This window comes from Salmo salar, chromosome 19, assembly GCF_965601325.2.
Source record: "Salmo salar chromosome 19, fSalSal1, whole genome shotgun sequence".
Lineage (NCBI taxonomy): Eukaryota > Metazoa > Chordata > Actinopteri > Salmoniformes > Salmonidae > Salmo > Salmo salar.
In genome coordinates, this window is record NC_138309.1 from 45,439,940 (window position 1) to 45,458,999 (window position 19,060).

Below are 19,060 nucleotides of genomic sequence, written 5' to 3' on the forward strand. Positions count from 1 at the left end.
GGCGTAGCTCATTAGAATAACACCCACAGTGCATTTCAAGTGTTCATTTTTACATTTACATTTTGGTCGTTTAGCAGACACTCTTATCCAGAGTGACTTAATGTCAATGTATTAAACTAAGGTAAACAAGCATATACCACAGCCATAGCAAGGAAAAAGATTGTTACTGTTACTGAGAAGGTTGAAGTTAAGGGGGATATATTATATTAGACAGTACAGAACACATGTATTCTACTTCAACTTTTACAAAATAGACTACATGAATTGTAGTTCAGGCCAGTGATATACAAATTACAAAGTAGGTATTGAAAGTACTGAAATACCTATATCAAATGCATTCAACAGAAATACTGCCCATTGTTGGCACTAGCTGCCTGCACGGTAAATATGTAACTGTGCTTCCAGTAATGCACTGTAAATTCTAGAAATACAGCTTGTTACTGTAGTCAGGTGTTCCAGTAATATGCTCTACATTTGTGATACAGTAAAGGTCCTGTAAATCTACAGCAATTTACTGGCTTCTGTGCTGCTAGTCATTTACTGTAAATTTACAGTAACCTACTCGCTATTGTGCTGCCAGTAATTTACAGTATTTTTTTTACAGTGTAGCCAAGATCCCCCCCCCCCCCCACCCCATTTCTCCTTCACCCAAATCCAGATAGCTGATGTTCTGAGAGAGCTGCAAAATCTGGACCCCTTCAAATCAGCAGGTCTAGACAATCTGGACCCTCTCTTTCTAAAATGATCAGCTGAAATTGTTGCAACCCCTATTACCAGCCTGTTCAACATCTCTTTCGTATCGTCTGAGATCCCCAAACATTGGAAAGCTGCCGCGGTCATCCCCCTCTTCAAAGGGGGAGACACTCTAGACCCAAACTGTTATAGACCTATATCCATCCTGCCCTGCCTTTCTAAAGTCTTCGAAAGCCAAGTGAACAAACAGATCACCGACCATTTCGAATCCCACCGTACCTTCTCCGCTATGCAGTCTGGTTTCCAAGCTGGTCACGAGCGTGGCTGTGGGTTCACCACAGCCACGCTCAAGGTCCTAAATGATATCATAACCACCATCGATAAGAGACAATACTGTGCAGCTGTATTCATCGACCTGGCCAAGGCTTTCGACTCTGTCAATCACCACATTCTTATCGGCAGACTCAACAGCCTTTGTTTCTCCAATGACTGCCTCGCCTGGTTTACCAACTACTTCTCAGACAGAGTTCAGTGTGTCAAATCGGAGGGCCTGTTGTCTGGACCTCTGGCAGTCTCTATGGGGGTGCCACAGGGTTCAATTCTCGGGCCGACTCTTTTCTCTGTATACATCAATGATGTCGCTCTTGCTGCTGGTGATTCTCTGATCCACCTCTACACAGATGACACCATTCTGTATACATCTGGCCCTTCTTTGGACACTGTGTTAACTAACCTCCAGACGAGCTTCAGTGCCATACAACTCTCCTTCCGTGGCCTCCAACTGCTCTTAAATGCAAGTAAAACTAAATGCATATGTAACCGATGTGAAATGGCTAGCTAGTTAGCGGTTGTGCGTGCTAATAGCGTTTCAATCGGTGACATCACTCGCTCTGAGACCTTGAACAAGTTGTTCCCCTTGTTCTGCAAGGGCCGCAGCTTTTGTGGCGCGATAGGTAGCGATGCTTCATGGGTGTCAGTTGTTGATGTGTGCAGAGGGTCCCTGGTTCGAGCCCAGGTAGGGGCGAGGAGAGGGATGGAAGCTATACTGTTACATTGGTGCCGTGACCCGGATCACTGGTTGCTGTGGAAAAGGAGGAGGTTAAAAGGGGGGTGATTGTAACCGATGTGAAATGGCTAGCTAGTTAGCGGTGGTGCGCGCTAATAGCGTTTCAATCGGTGACGTCACTCGCTCTGAGACCTTGAAGTAGTTGTTCCCCTTGCTCTGTAAGGGCCGCGGCTTTTGTGGCGCGATGGGTAACGACTTAGAATATGTGGACAACTACAAATACCTAGGTGTCTGGTTAGACTGTAAACTCTCCTTCCAGACTCACATTAAGCATCTCCAGTCCAAAATTAAATCTAGAAACGTCTTCCTATTTCGCAACAAAGCATCCTTCACTCGTGCTGCCAAACCCTCCCTCGTAAAACTGACTATCCTGCCGATCCTTGACTTCGGCGATGTCATTTACAAAATAGCCTCCAACACTCTACTCATCAAATTGGATGCAGTGCCATCCGTTTTGTCACCAAAGCCCCATATACTACCCACCACTGCGACCTGTATGCTCTCGTTGGCTGGCCCTCGCTTTATTTTCGTCGCCAAACCCACTGGCTCCAGGTCATCTATAAGTCTTTGCTTGTAAAGCCCCGCCTTATCTCAGCTCACTAGTCACCATAGCAGCATCCACCCGTAGAGCACGCTCCAGCAGGTATATTTCACTGGTCACCCCCAAAGCCAATTCATCCTTTGGCCGCCTTTTCTTCCAGTTCTCTGCTGCCAATGACTGTAATGAATTGTAAAAATCACTGAAGCTGGAGACCCATATCTCCCTCACTAACTTTAAGCACCAGCTGTCAGAGCAGCTCACAGATCACTGCACCTGTAAATAGCCCATCCAACTTCCTCATCCCCATACTGTTATTTTTTTAAATTTATTTATTTTTGCTCCTTTGCACCCCAGTATCTCTACTTGTACATTCATCTTTTTTACATCTATCACTCCAGTGTTTAATTGCTAAACTGTAATTATTTCACCACTATGGCCTATTTATTGCCTACCTCCCTTATCTTACCTCATTTGCATACACTGTATATAGACTTTTTCTCTATTGTGTTATTGACTGTATGTTTGGTTTATTCCATGTGTAACTCTGTGTTGTTGTTTGTGTCGCACTGCTTTGATTTATCTTGGCCAGGTCGCAGTTGTAAATGAGAACTTGTTCTCAACTAGCCTACCTGGTTAGCCAAGAGCTGTGTGAGTTAGCCAAGAGCTGTGTGCGTTAGCCAAGAGCTGTGTGAGTTAGCCAAGAGCTGTGTGCATTAGCCAAGAGCTGTATGAGTTAGCCAAGAGCTTTGTGTTTTTTCTACTGTATATAGTTCTAGGCCAGTATAGGACAGGTGTATTCAACTTGTTCCCTACGAGCTCCGGAGACTACTGGTTTTCAGTTCCATCTGAGATTAAATTTCCCCGACCTGGTGTTCCAGGTCTAAATCAGTCCCTGATTAGAGATGAACATTGGAAAAATGCAGTGGAACTGGCTTTGAGGTCCAGCGTTGTGTCTGAAGGCTCTAGGCTATATGGCTCTGATCAAGAGTATTGTGGCGAGAAATAGGATGACAGAAGTGTCACATTTTGTGTCTGTGCCACATTGATGCCATTTAGCTTAATATGACTGGCTGGCTGACTAGTTGACAGATTCATGATAGCCTGCTGAACATAATCCCTGAAATGAAACCCAGCACTATCTGGAACAGAATGGCATTGAAATGGGAGAGGAGATCCCACTGATAGTTAAAATAGAACAACCTCCACAGTCATTTTCATAGGAGCTAGTCTGTCAACACCGTTAAGACATTCAGACATGGACCTTACTTATATCAGGCATTATATAAGGCTCAGTACCAAAGACTTGACCTTAATTTAACTAGGCAAGTCAGGTAAGAAGAATTTCTTATTTACAATGACAGCCTACCAGGGGGTTAACTGCCTTGTTCAGGGGCAGAGCGACACATTTTTACCTTGTCAGCTCAGGGATTCGATCCTGCAACCTTTCAATTACTGGTCCAACGCTCTAACCAGTAGGCTACCTGCCGCCCAGACTTTACATACATAGTTATGATAACTAGACGGTTGTACTGTCCAAATCCATGAACACCTCTGGTTCCCAGTCCCAGCTCCCATGCTTGTACTGTATATCAACATTTTAGTGTTAGCTTATTTAGCCTGAAAGATATTTCCACTCTTTTCCCTGAGCCCACTGCTCAAACCTCTTCAAAGCATGCCTGTATTCAGTAGAGTTGAGCTGTGCAGGTATTAACAGTGCTGTGTGTGCAGTCGAGCTGGGAAGGTATTAACAGGTATTAACATATTTAATGACATTCCTACTTCTTAGCAGGGACTTCTGGTCCCCACAAAAATAGTTAAACACGTTCACACACACACACACACACACACACACACACCACACACACACACACACACACACACACACACACACACACATACAACTAAAAAGGAAGACGTTTTTACCCCCAGAGGAAGGAGGTGTAGGTTTACCTCATTGTATGAAGTTGACTATGTTCTTTTCATTAGCCACATTTACACTATTAGTCTTTCGCATTTTAAAGTCCATGGCTAGTGCAAATTAAGAGAGTAACACTTTATCGATATGTGCACTTTCAAAAACACAACTAGGAGAACCTCACCACAACAACAACAAAAAACAGTGGGGCCCTTTGGTGAGCTCTCTATGACAAGAGGCAGGACCCAGCGAGAAACCTGGCAAGTCTGAATGCTATTAAACCAGTGGGGGGGAAATAATCTTCATACATTTTTAACACACTCCACCATGTTGTGGAAATAACAACCAAGTAACAACCAAATAATACAGCCACAGTGTATGCAGATGGATTTTCCATGCTCTGTTAAAGAACGCCATTTTGCAGTGTTTGGTCATCTCACTGCCTGAATGCTGCCGTGTTGTGGGAATAACAACCAAATAAGATATGGCATTTGTGGTATGTACTAATATTCAACCTGCCCTTTTTCACTGTGGCCCTGTGTGGCTTAGCAGGTAGAGCATGGCGATTGCCATGCCAAGGGTAGAGGGTTCGATTGCCGCTTAGGGCCACCCATATGGAAAATCTATGCACACGTGACTGTAAATTGCTTTGGATGACAGCGTCTGCTAACGAGTATATGTTATATACTGTAATTCATAGCATACAGATTGCTTGATTTGGTTAACTCACAACCTGAATGCAGCCATGTCTTGGTCTGTGTCCAATGGCTCCTGTAGTGTTTTTATGGCTCCATCACACAGGATCCTCCCTGCTGGGACTCATCTCTCACCCCTACAGAGGCCCAATCTGGAGAGAGGGAGGGAGGGAGGGAGGGAGGGAAGGAGAGAGAGAGAGAGAAGGAGGGAGAGAGAGAGAGTTGCCTGAGGCTGCTGAAAAACAGACACTCTTCTATAAATGGATGTCAATCATACTATAATCAATTATAATATTGTATTGCATCACTGCATTCCGCTTTTCCCAGAATGCACTGCATTAACGTCCATCCCCTGAGTTGGACAATATTTCAGACTGAACAAATCAATCATTTATGAAACATATTTATGAAACTCCTCTTGCCTGGGTATTTGGGGCAGGATATACAGTGAGGGAAAAAGTATTTGATCCCCTGCTGATTTTGTACATTTGCCCACTGACAAATAAATTATCAGTCTATAATTTTAATGGTAGGTTTATTTGAACAGTGAGAGACAGAATAACAACAAAAAAATCCAGAAAAAACGCATGTCAAAAATGTTAGAAGTTGATTGGCATTTTAATGAGGGAAATAATTATTTGACCCCCTCTCAATCAGAAAGATTTCTGGCTCCCAGGTGTCTTTTATACACGTAACGAGCTGAGATTAGGAGCACACTCTTAAAGGAAGTGCTCCTAATCTCAGTTTGTTACCTGTATAAAAGACACCTGTCCAAAGAAGAAATCAATCAATCAGATTCCAAACTCTCCACCATGGCCAAGACCAAAGAGCTCTCCAAGGATGTCAGGGACAAGATTGTAGAGCTACACAAGGCTGGAATGGGCTACATGACCATCGCCAAGCAGCTTGGTGAGAAGGTGACAACAGTTGGTGCGATTATTCGCAAATGGAAGAAACACAAAAGAACTGTCAATCTCCCTCGGCCTGGGGCTCCATGCAAGAGCTCACCTCGTGGAGTTGCAATGATCATGAGAACGGTGAGGAATCAGCCCAGAACTACACGGGAGGATCCTGTCAATGATCTCAAGGCAGCTGGGACCATAGTCACCAAGAAAAAAATTGGTAACACACTACGCCGTGAAGGACTGAAATCCTGCAGCGCCCGCAAGGTCCCCCTGCTCAAGAAAGCACATATACATGCGCGTCTGAAGTTTGCCAATGAACATCTGAATGATTCAGAGGACAACTGGGTGAAAGTGTTGTGGTCAGATGAGACCAAAATGGAGCTCTTTGGCATCAACTCAAGTCGCCGTGTTTGGAGGAGGAGGAATGCTGCCTATGACCCCAAGAACACCATCCCCACCATCAAATATGGAGGTGGAAACATTATGCTTTGGGGGTGTTTTTCTGCTAAGGGGACAGGACAACTTCATCGCATCAAAGGGACGATGGACGGGGCCATGTAACGTCAAATCTTGGGTGAGAACCTCCTTCCCTCAGCCAGGGCATTGAAAATGAGTCGTGGATGGGTATTCCAGCATGACAATGACCCAAAACACAACCGGCCAAGGCAACAAAGGAGTGGCTCAAGAAGAAGCACATTAAGGTCTTGGAGTGGCCTAGCCAGTCTCCAGACCTTAATCCCATAGAAAATCTGTGGAGGGAGCTGAAGGTTCGAGTTGCCAAACGTCAGCCTCGAAACCTTAATGACTTGGAGAAGATCTGCAAAGAGGAGTGGGACAAAATCCCTCCTGAGATGTGTGCAAACCTGGTAGCCAACTACAAGAAATGTCTGACCTCTGTGATTGCCAACAAGGGTTTTGCCACCAAGTACTAAGTCATGTTTTCCAGAGGGGTCAAATACTTATTTCCCTCATTAAAATGCAAATCAATTTATAACATTTTGAGATGCATTTTTCTGGATTTTTTTGTTGTTATTCTGTCTCTCACTGTTCAAATAAACCTACCATTAAAATTATAGACTGATCATTTCTTTGTCAGTGGGCAAACGTACAAAATCAGCAGGGGATCAAATACTTTTTTCCCCCACTGTACTATTCTGTTTCTAATCTGTTCCCCTCCCCTGAACCCCCATTGCCCCAGCTGTATAGTTAATTAATACGGTGTTGTTTTTATTGTGCTCTAGAGTTCATGTTAGGTAAGAGAGGGCTGTGACGTCAAACAACTTAGGACTAGGAGGGAGGGAGAGAGAGAGAGAGATCTCAAAAGATGGTCCAGGTATAACATTCACCCAGTCACGCTCACCTCGGTCATCATTATGTGCTTTGAGTGGCTGATCATGGCCCACATCAAGGTCAGCATGCCAGGCACACTGGACCCACTCCAATTTGCCAACCGCTCCAACAGATCCATGGAAGATGCCATTTCCATCGCTAATTACACGGCCGTAACACATCTGGACAAGAGAAACCCGGATGTGAGAATGCTGTTCATTGACTACAGTTCAGCATTCAACACTATTGTTCCCTCCAAGGTCATCACTAAGCTCAGAGCCCTGGGTCTGGACACCATCCTCTGCAACTGGATCCTGGACTTCCTGATCGGCAGACCACAGGCTGTGAGTATTGGCAACAACACCTTCTCCACACTGACTCTTAACACAGGGCACCCCCAGGGGTGTGTCCTCAGTCCTCTTTTGTACTCCATGTTCACCCACGACTGCATGGCTTTGCACGACAGCAACTCCATCATAACGTTTGCAGACGAGGCCACAGTTTTAGGCCTGATAACCAACAATAATGAGTCAGCCTATAGGGAGGAGGGATTTGTGCCATCTGACTTGAACTGACTGGTGAAACCCCCAAGGCCACAGCAATCATTCGTAGCCAGTTTCAAGAACCCACACTAGAACAGTTTTGGTTAAAATTCATAAACGGCTAAGATTCAGCCCTGTTTAACAAACTTTGAGCATAACCCCTTTACGGAAAAATTCAAGGTAGTTACAGTACAGTTTCACAACTACGAAATACAAGTTTGGTTAAGCAGGTTCACCACCCTCAAGTCAGCGGCTAGGAGTGTTCTGGATGAAGACAACGTCTGGACTGGGGCATGAAAATGGCTAGTAATGTTAAGACTGGACCTAACCGGAGTGGGCGAAGTCCAACATCTCCCCAGCACCATCAAGCTGGGAAACAACAGAGGCTCCGTCTACTACTACAACCTTTTCTGCCCTTAACCTTGTTCTGAACATCTCCAAATCAAAGGTCATGTGGTTTGGTAAGAAGAATGCCCCTCTCCCCACCGGTGTTATTACTACCTCTGAGGGTTTAGAGCTTGAGGTAGTCACCTCATACAAGTACTTGGGAGTATGGCTAGATGGTACACTGTCCTTCTCTCAGCACATATCAAAGCTGCAGGCTAAGGTTAAATCTAGACTTGGTTTCCTCTACCGTAATCGCTCATCTTTCACTCCAGCTGCCAAACTAACCCTGATTCAGATTACCATCCTACCCATGCTAGATTACAGAGATGTAATTTATAGATCGGCAGGTAAGGGCGCTCGTGAGTGGCTAGATGTTCTTTACTATTCGGCCATCAGATTTGCCACCAATGCTCCTTATAGTACACATCACTGCACTCTATACTCCTCTGTAAACTGGTCATCTCTGTATACCTGTCGCAAGACTCAATGGCTGATGCTTATTTATAAAACCCTCTTAGGCCTCACTCCCCCCTATCTGAGATCCCTACTGCAGCCCTCATCCTCCACATACAACACCCGTTCTGCCAGTCACATTCTGTTAAAGATCCCCAAAGCACACACATCCCTGGGTCGCCCCTCTTTTCAGTTTTCTGCACCTAGCGACTGGAACGAGCTGCAACAAACACTCAAACTGAACAGTTTTATCTCAATCTCTTCATTCAAAGACTCAATCATGGACACTTACTGACAATTGTGGCTGCTTTGTGTGATGTATTGTTGTCTCTACCTTCTTGCCCTTTGTGCTGTTGTCTGTGCCCAATAATGTTTGTACCATGTTTTGTGCTGTTACCATGTTGTGCTGCTGCCATGTTGTGTTGCTACCATGTTGTTGTCATTTTGTGTTGTTACCATGCTGGGTTGTCATATGTTGCTGCTATGCTATGTGTTGTCTTAGGTCTCTCTTTATGTACTGTTGTGGCGTCTCTTGTCGTGATGTGTGTTTTGTCCCATAATTTAACTTTATTTTTAATCCCAGCGTCCGTCCCCGCAGGCCTTTTGCCTTTTGGTAGGCCGTCATTGTAAATAAGATTTTATTTTTCAACTTCTTCAGGCTAGGGTCCTTTTTTCTCAATTTCCGCCTGACTGACATGCCCAAAGTAAACTGCCTGTTACTCAGGCCCAGAAGCCAGGATATGCATATAATTGGTACCATTGGATAGAAAGAAATTTGAAGTTTGTAGAAATGTTAAAATAATGTATGAGACTATAACACAATTGATATGGTAGGAGAAAATCCAAAGAAAAACCAACCGGAACTTTGTTTTTTAAGATCCCATGCTCTTACAATGGAAAGCTATGGGGCATATGCAATTCCAGCTCCCAGATTGCAATTCCTATGGCTTCCACTAGATGTCAACAGTCTTTGTTCAAGGTTTCAGGCTTGTTTCTTCCAAAACGAGGAAGAATTTGGAGTTTTGGTAGTGGGAGTCAGAGTTGGAAATCAGTCTGTGTGCATGATGAAGAGGACATTTGCTACTTTTGGTTTCCTATTGGACATACTTCTTTCCGTATGAAATATTATAGTTTAATTACATTTTAGGGTACCTGAGGATTAAATAGAAACTTATTTTGACTTGTTTTAACAAAGTTTAGCAGTAGCTTTTTGGATTCATTTCTCTGCATGTTGAACGAGTGGATTACTCAAATCGATGGCGCCAACCAAACAGACTTTTTGGGATATAAAGAAGGATTTTATCTAACAAAACGTCCATTGATGTTGTAGCTGGAACGCTTTGGATTGCAAATCAGAGGACTATTTTCAAAAAGTAAGTGAATATTTAATCGCTATTTGTGATTTTATGAAGCCTGTGCTGGTTGAAAAATATTTTGATGTGGGACGCCGTCCTCAAACAATCGCATGGCATGCTTTGCTGTAAACCCTATTGTAAATCGGACAATTCAGTTAGATGAACAAGACTTTAAGCTTTTAACCGATATAAGACACTTGTATGCACCTAAATATTTAATATCCATCATTTTTATGATTATTTATTTGAATTGCGCGCCCTCCAATTTCACCGGAAGTTGTCGACAGGTGTCCCGCTGGCAGGACGCCTAGCCCTAAGAAGTTCTGACTTCTTAAAGTTAAATAAAGGTTAAATAAATAAATAAAATACTATGTACCTGTGCAGAAACTTCAAACAACTGGGCCATCTGGCCGTTGCCTGCACAGCCATCATCTGCAAGGTCTGTATAGACAACCACCCCACCTCAGACTGTACCTCCACACGCCCCTGCAACCTGTGTGGGAAAGGGGGCCATTTCTTCAGAACCTGCCGCAGTTCCTATGCCGGCAGGGCAAGGGCCAAGGCCACCAACCAAAATCCCAACCCCCTTCACCCTCTCCACCAGACAATAACATCAAAGACACAGCCCTTTCTACAGGCACAACCCAAGATGTCTCAGAAACAGCCCTCCCCCAACGCCGGCACCTCCACCTTTGCATCCCCAACAAATCCCTTCCTTACCACCTCCACCCCTTCCAAACCCCTGGTCAAATGGGAGCCGGTTTTGAGAGAGCTTACACAACTCCAGTTCTTAGATGACGACCCAAACTGGACAAACATTTCCAAATGGACAAGACCAGACAAACAACAGAACAACAAGAGACCAGACCAGAAGACCACCCCAGAACCCAAAACCTGATGCCAGCCAGCCTCAGTCCAGACCCCTCAGACCCTCTGAACCACCTTCCCCCCTCCCAGCATCCCCCATTCCATCACCAAGACAGTACAGTACAGGGTTTCAACAGGCAGTCAGTGGGGAGGCACGTCAAGAACCACTCAACAGAAATGACCCGCTAGAGGCCCTCATCCAAATATGCAATGAATCAATCAGACCTGAACTCCCCCCCCCCAATAACCCATCATCATGACCCTGAAAACACACTCCGAAGAGAAAGATTTTCCCCAGATGGGTGTTCAAGGTGGCCTCCCCACTACATAATCCATCTATAGATGGCATGTGGTACCTAGAGAGAGCTTTCCCCAGGTGGATCTGGGCACTGTTTGCTCCCTCTGTCTTCCAGCCTCTGGCGTCCAGCCTTGCCGTCACATCGCTTCTCCTCCAACACCAGCCCAGGCCAATGGACATACCCTCCACCACCCCCACACACCTGCTCCCTCTCCATCTCTTCCCCCCTTCTTCCCCCTACTCTTATCCCTCTCACAGAACCAGACCAGAAGCAGGAACCATTCATCACCACACCAGAAGGCACGGAGGAAGGACCAAAGCTCTAGACCTACGCCCGGAGCGAAGAGGCCACAGGAGAGTACCATCACTGACCTCCGGGTCTTGTGCTTCCAGGTGTTTGCTTGCTCCTCAGGTCGTTCTTCCTCCCTTTTGCAGATCCAACACCAGTCTCGGTTCCAGCCCCAGACCCAGCACCAGAATACCAGAAGAGGCACAGAGGAGGGACCAAAGATCACACCTTCACCTGGAGAGAGCAGACAACAGGGAAGTGCCACCATTGACTTCTGGGCTCCCTTGTGTGTCTGCTTGCTCCTCAGGTTGTCCTTCCTCCCCTCTACAGTACCAACCTAGGTTTTCCTGGTCCCAGACACAGCACTGACCAACCACAACTGTCACCGCTTTTCAGCAACTGCCAGCACAAACCCCACCACAAAGACACATACATTGTGGACTGACTGACTGAATTGGCTGACAGATTTTTCTGATTGCTTTTTTGGATTGATTGATTGCTTTTGTTTCTTTAAAAAAAAATGTTTGATTGAATGACCTTTTGGTTTGCTTACTTTGAATTGATTACTTATTGTTTTAATTGTTTATTATTTGGAATTTTAAATTAATGATGGATTGAATTTGAACTTGTGGAACATTTTAAACTGTAATGAATTTTTGAAAAAACTGGCATTGTGGTTTCATGACTTCAGGAAGCAGAGGAGGGAACATGACCCAATCCAAATCAACGGGACTGCAGTAGAGAGAGTCATCAGTTTTAAGTTCCTCAGCGTCCACATCACGGAGGACTAGACATGAACCAACAACACCACCACTCTTGTCAAGATGGCGCAACAGCGTCTCTACTTCCTAAGGCGGCTGAACAAATTTGGCATGCCGCCTCTCCAAATACTTCCGATGCACCATCGAGAGCGTTCTGACCGGTTGCATCACGGCCTGGTACGGAAATTGCTACATCCACGACCAGAAGGCCCTCCAGCGGGTGGTGAAGAAAGCCCAGTACATCACTGGGACCGTGCTCCCACCCATCCAGGACATCTACTCGAAACAGTGTCTGAGGAAGTCCCACGGTATCATCATCAAGGACCCCACACACCCCAGCCATGAGATGTTCTCTCCCTTATTGTCGTGCAGATGGTATCGGAGCATGAGGTCTGATAGAATCTTTTTCCTCTGAGCCTGTTTATATCTACAACCAATCAGACTGCTGAACACTTGAACTGGACGGACCACGTGCTCTGATCACCGTTCCTCTTTTGTTCTCTAACGCTCCTCTATTGTTCCTCAAGCAAGGGGGAGGCCGATGACATCACAAATCCCCATGATACCAACTCTTTGAATGCTCTACACCTTGAAGTTTGCAGTTGTGTCAAAAAGCCCTATTTTGCTCAAAACTGATTTTGTTTTACCCAATAGTGTATACTTTACTATATTTATACTGGCTTTCAACAGTAAAAGTAATACAAAACAAATCCATAGTGGACGTCTTTGAGCTTTACACAGTTGCTGTACTAGGACACAAACAGAAAGAGCTTGACCATTGTGTAACAAAACCAGTCACTCACATGGTCCCACAGACCATGACCTAAAAGTTTCATCATAGGAACCTGTAACCTAGGGAACTTTGCCCTACTATAAAACGTAACACTTACACGTAATATCCTATTTTCTAAGCAAGGACCCAATATGCATAACCTTTTTAACTCTAATGTCCATTCATTTCAATATATCAATTTCTCTCTTGTACTCCTAATGTTTAGGAGAGCATGGTCAGAATAACCCTGTAACGTCAAGCTAAAGCATATCAAAATGTAATCGGCAAACTGTAGACTGTACAGCCAATGTCCCAAGTACCTAACGGAATAGAGCACAACCCTACCCGGTGACATTTGTCCTTCCGCCAAACTGCCTGTGCACTACTTCTCCCTCTCCACAACATTTTTTGCACGTTGTCTCACAATGATCATTGCACTTCCGAAATAATCACACTGGCATAATCTTTGGGCATAATCAGAGCAACTACAACAAATCATTGTCTCATATATTTGAGACACTATATCGCACTGGTTTTAAGAGTCCATTTCTTTGCTATGAAATTGAGTGGAATTTTTTTACTACTGTCAAAGTACATACATTAATGTTCAGTAGCTATCTCAACAACCTTCAACATTATGATACTTGTGGTCCCAATACACATGAAACGCTAACCACTACCGTAAATAAACCCTTGCTATTGACTGACTTGCTAAACAGCCAATCGGAATGCAAGATGAAGTAGTTCACGAATGACGAACTCCGAGTTTGGCCAATGGAAAACCGCTATTTAGGCTCGATCTCTGAGCACCTCATCACCGCCTATTTTGTGTCCGTGGCGGAGTACTACCTATATAAACAAGACAATCCGAACTTTAAAGCGCAGTTGTAAAAACTTCCAGACAAAACACAAATATACGTCCACATAACATGACTGGAATAATATATAGTCATACTGCAGCAGAACAATTTGTTCAACAAGGAAGTAGCTAACCGTCTCCATTTAGTTAGCTGAAAAGCGTATTGACAACGTTGTTTTGCTACAGTAACTAACTAACGTTAGTCATTCGTCATCGAAGCTGTCCAGTGCAACGACCTGCTGTGAATTTATATGTGACTAACGTTAGCTACCTACATGTAAGTATAATTCTCTTCATTAGCTATTTCAATATAAGTCGTTAGCGAGGTAGCTAGTTAGTAAGCTATATTGCTGTTCAAATCCCTAGAGACAAGCTAACTTATGATATAATCGCTTTCTCCGTCTTGTTTGGGTTGGGTATAACGTTAGGTTGGCTAACGTTAGCTAGCTAGTACAGCTAATTAGTAGTAATAACGTTAACTAGCTAGTTAATATAGTTGACGAGGGGATATCTAGCCAGCTAGCTAGAAAGTTAAATTTAAACTATTTTGAGCTAACAACCAGAAACAGCTTTTTGGTTAGCTTGTTGGTCATTGAATGACAGTGAAGGATAGGAGACTGTTGGCTTGCCCCGAATGTTCTAACGTTAAATTACACATCCGATGAGCTTTCATTAATTAACAGGTTAAAACTATACCTTAACGTAAACATAGCTGCTGTTTAGAGTACAACATTTCCTTCACATCCTGGGTGCGTAGCTAGCTAACGTTAGCTACATTATTGATTGATGGATTCAATTGAAGCGAGGCAAGCTGTTGGATTTGGATTGGACGTTTGATCATTCGTATCATCTCATATATAGCTAGCTAATGTTAACCGTCGTTTCTAAAAGAGAAAGGCATCTGTGACCGTGAAAATAAATTCAATGAGGATTATGTAACAACAAGGCTTTTCTTTGCTAGTTCAGCTCACCAGCTGCTCTCTAACAATACATTATTCTCTAGCCAGTGTTGGTTCACGGACACGGTTTCTTCTGTTACCATCACTAGACAACATGATTCTTTCATCTCATCATATCAAATGAATTAGGGACGTGAGTGTCATCGCGCAAAAATATTCTATATCAGGTGAGCATACAATGTCTCATATCATTGGCTAATTACATTGTTACTTTAATTGCGTTAAAAACGCGATGAGCCACCACTATCCAGAGGTCAACTAGGCTTGCTTTTAGCTGTCACTAATACTAGAAGACTGCTAGGGAACCCACAGCGCTTACTCTGTGAGTCCGTATGTTTAGGCCTTATTTAAAGCTAGTGATATTGTACGCCTGGTGGACACAGCAATGCACTGTACTGGGAAGTGAATGGCAGAGCACATTTAGTACTATACTGTAAATGCAATCAGGCTTATGAAGCCAACATCTTTACAACGGTGAGCTAAACAGATTATTTAATATCATGATAACATATTCTATTTAGCAGATGTTTTTATCCAAAGCGACTTGCTGTCGTCATGCGTGCATACATTGATCATATTACTTATACGTACAGTTTTGTACTATGGGATGGTAGGTTTAGCAATAATGCCCAAGGGGGTGTGGTATATGGCCATTTATACCACGCCTAAGGGCTGTTCTTATGCATGATGCAGAGCGCCTGTATACAGTCCTTAGCCATGGTATATTGGCCATATGCCACAAACCCCTGAGGTGACTTATTGCTATTATAAACTGGTTACCAACATATAAAGAACAGTAAACAGGTAGTTTTGCATCATACCAGTGGTATATTGTCTGATATTTACATGGCTGAAGTGCTGTTTCAGCCAGTCAGCATCCAGGACCCAAACTACCCGGTTTATAATTAGCCATATAGCATTGTTATCATGTTTTTGTTAATTTCTCTCCTCTTCTTCCAGGCTTAGGAACCTTATCCTGTGGACGGAAGGATATCGTTTCAGCAACTACCACTTACTCTGTCCCTCTGTTTGGCCCAAACTGCTTATCACTGCAACGCTTAGGAATACCCACGTAATAACCGGGAAGCAGCTATGCAGCTTGAAATCCAAGTAGCACTTAACTTTATTATTTCCTATTTATACAACAAACTCCCCAGACGGCGTGTGAACATCTTCGGGGAGGAGCTCGAGAGGCAGCTGAAGAAGAAGTACGAGGGCCACTGGTACACGGATAAGCCATACAAGGGCTCTGGGTACAGGTGCCTCCACGTAGGGGAGAAGGTGGACCCTGTGGTGGAGCAGGCAGCCAAGGAGAGTGGCCTGGACTTGGACGACGTCCGGGATAATCTCCCTCAGGACCTTAGTGTGTGGATTGACCCCTTCGAGGTGTCCTACCAGCTTGGCGAGAAGGGGCCGGTCAAGGTGCTGTATGTGGATGATAACAATGGGTCCGAGTTGGACAAGGAGATCAAGAACAGCTTCAACCCAGAGGCCCAGGTCTTCATGCCCATCAGTGACTCTATCGGGACCTCTTCTGAGTCCAGCTCTCCTTCACCCCCCTTCGGGCAATCTGCGGCCATTAGCCCCTCCTTCATGCCGCGCTCCACCTATCCTATAACCTTCACCACCGCCACCTTCGCCGCCACCAAGTTTGGCTCCACCAAGATGAAGATCTCCGGCCGCAACAACAACAACAATGGTAACGGCAACAAGGTGGCCCGCACCTCTCCAACCAACGACCTGGGGCTGAATGTGAACACCCTAATGAAGCAGAAAGCCGCTTCCACCTCTATGTACTCTCTGTACGGCCTGGGCCAGCAGCAGAATGCCTCTGCACTCTCTCCTAATGCTAAGGAGTTTGTGTTCCCCAGCCTCCAGGGCCAGGGGAGCTCCGGTGGCGTGTTCCCCAGCCTCCAGGGCCAGGGGAGCTCCGGTGGCGTGTTCCCCAGCCTCCAGGGCCAGGGGAGCTCCGGTGGCGTGTTCCCCAGCCTCCAGGGCCAGGGGAGCTCCGGTGGCGTGTTCCCCAGCCTCCAGGGCCAGGGGAGCTCCGGTGGCGTGTTCCCCAGCCTCCAGGGCCAGGGGAGCTCCGGTGGCGTGTTCCCCAGCCTCCAGGGCCAGGGGAGCTCCGGTGGCGTGTTCCCCAGCCTCCAGGGCCAGGGGAGCTCCGGTGGCGTGTTCCCCAGTGAAGGCTCTCTCAGCCTCAGCCCGCTGCAGTACAACAATGCCTTTGACGTGTTTACGGCCTACGGAGATCTCAACAACAAGTCCCTCAATGATGGGCTGAACTTCAACCTCAGCAACATGCAGTATTCCAAGCAGCAATTCCAGTCGGTCATGGCCAACTAAACCTGACACTAGGACGTGAATATGTTATTTCTTAATGACAACGGTAGCTTGAAGGGAAACATTAAGAAGAACTGGACTTTCAAGGAACCTCTTGAGGAGCTTTCTATCTAGTTAGGGAAGCAGCATGTGTCCAAGGGTGCTTTTTCTCTGCCCTATTGAGTTAGTTTTTTTTACAAAAATGTTGATGTACGAACACGTCCAAGCTTGATTACTTAAATTCAACATGCATAGTTGTTTCTCTTTTTCTTTAAATTTTTTGCCAACCGAGCACAAATATATTTTTGTACAATGTTCGAAATACAAAAATACTCCATTAACATGGATAAAAAAAAATTAAAAAATGTTTGTCCTCTTACAGTGTTTTACATGTGTTAGGACATGGTGGATTTGTATGACTTTGCACTACTAAATGGGGTTACTTTGTCTTTTTCTACTTGTATAATTTAATTTAGTACAGAGTTTAAGATATCAGAGTATATATTGTTTCTATGACATGGCAGTGCATTTATATCTTTTTACTACTCCAGTGATGGCTGCAGCAGCTTGTCGTTGTATTTCTTTTTTTTGTAGTAGTATTTTTATTTTTTTCAGGTAAAGAATTGTCTTTAAACTCCATCACATATTCTAAAGATTGCGTACAGAGTATTCCTCCGTGGTGGAATTTCATGTACAACAAGAGTTGTATTTTCTCTTAAGAGTTAAAAGATTTTGCTATATGTACAAAAATGTAAATTGTATACATTTTAATTTTGTACCTACATTGTGTAATACTTGATAAAAAATACGGTATAACAAAGTATTTTGAGTCCGTGTCTTAAATGTCAAGAGGGACTGGAATAGTTTATTGTTTTGTATTAAAAATGCTTAAATTATGTTTTTCTTTTTACATTTTCTTTTTTTTATATTTGCACCCTGGTCTTTTTAATAAATTAAACTACAGTCAAAACATGATTTGTGGACATTGGAATTCTTGATAAGGACAGGCAGCATGCTTGCATTTGTTAGGCCCAGAATCTGAACTCATTACTATAACTACATTTGGTATGTGATGTATTGGAAAGTAATGGGGCTTTTATGACAGGAATAGACAATTAATTTAGGACCAAGACAAGGCCTGACTCCTCACTATTCCGGGGATAGTGTTGATGCATTTCATTATAATAGGCCATCAGTAAGACTGATCAATGCACATCCACCTTCTGAATGAACAACCTTGGCTGTTGGGCAATCCTTGACCCTGGATGGATAAAGAAGCAAGCTGTGAAAGTGTAGAACTATATACACGTCATGTTTATAGTCTTGTGCCCAAAGGGCAGGTTAAGATAATACACCAAGCCAAAGTCCATGCCCATCCCCGGGTAACCTTTCATGTGATTGGTGTGGAGGAGCTATTTTTGTCACTTATCAAATTATTGTGACTATCAACCAATTTTCAGGCTGTTGCGTTACTTTGTTTTTTATAGTCAAATCAAATTGTATTTGTCACATGCGCTGAATACAACAGTGAAATTCTTACTTACAAGCCCTTAACCAACAATGCAGTTTTAAGGAAATACCAAAAAAAAAGTAACAAAGTAATAATTAAAGAGCAGCTGTAAAATAACAATAGCGAGGCTATATACAGGGGGGTACCGGTACAGAGTCAATGTGCAGGGGCACTGGTTAGTCGAGGTAATTGAGGTAATATGCACATGTAAGTAGAGTTATTAAAGTGACTATCCATAGATAACAGAGTAGCAGCAGTGTAGAAAGGGGGGGGGGGGGGGGTGGGGGTGCAAATAGTCTGGGTAGCCATTTGATTAGATATTCAGGAGTCTTATGGCTTGGGGGTAAAAGCTGTTTAGAAGCCTCTTGGACCTAGACTTAGCGCTCCGGTACCGCTTGCCGTGCGGTAGCAGAGAGAACATTCTATGACTAGGGTGGCTGGAGTCTTTGACAATTTTTAGGGCCTTCCTCTGACACTGCCTGGTATAGAGGTCCTAGATAGCAGGAAGCTTGGCCACTACCCTCTGTAGTGCCTTGCGGTCG

General features: G+C 44.3%; 1 protein-coding gene across 1 annotated transcript; it reads left to right on the forward strand.

Annotated features, from left to right (window-relative positions):
* The first annotated feature begins 13,718 nt into the window (after positions 1-13,718).
* On the forward strand, positions 13,719-17,978 carry LOC106578845 (protein Tob1). The gene is made up of 2 exons (XM_014158051.3): positions 13,719-14,004; positions 15,647-17,978. The coding sequence occupies exon 2, from the start codon at positions 15,779-15,781 to the stop codon at positions 17,030-17,032; it is 1,254 nt and encodes a 417-aa protein (XP_014013526.2). The 5' UTR covers positions 13,719-14,004; positions 15,647-15,778; the 3' UTR covers positions 17,033-17,978.
* The last annotated feature ends 1,082 nt before the right edge of the window (positions 17,979-19,060 follow it).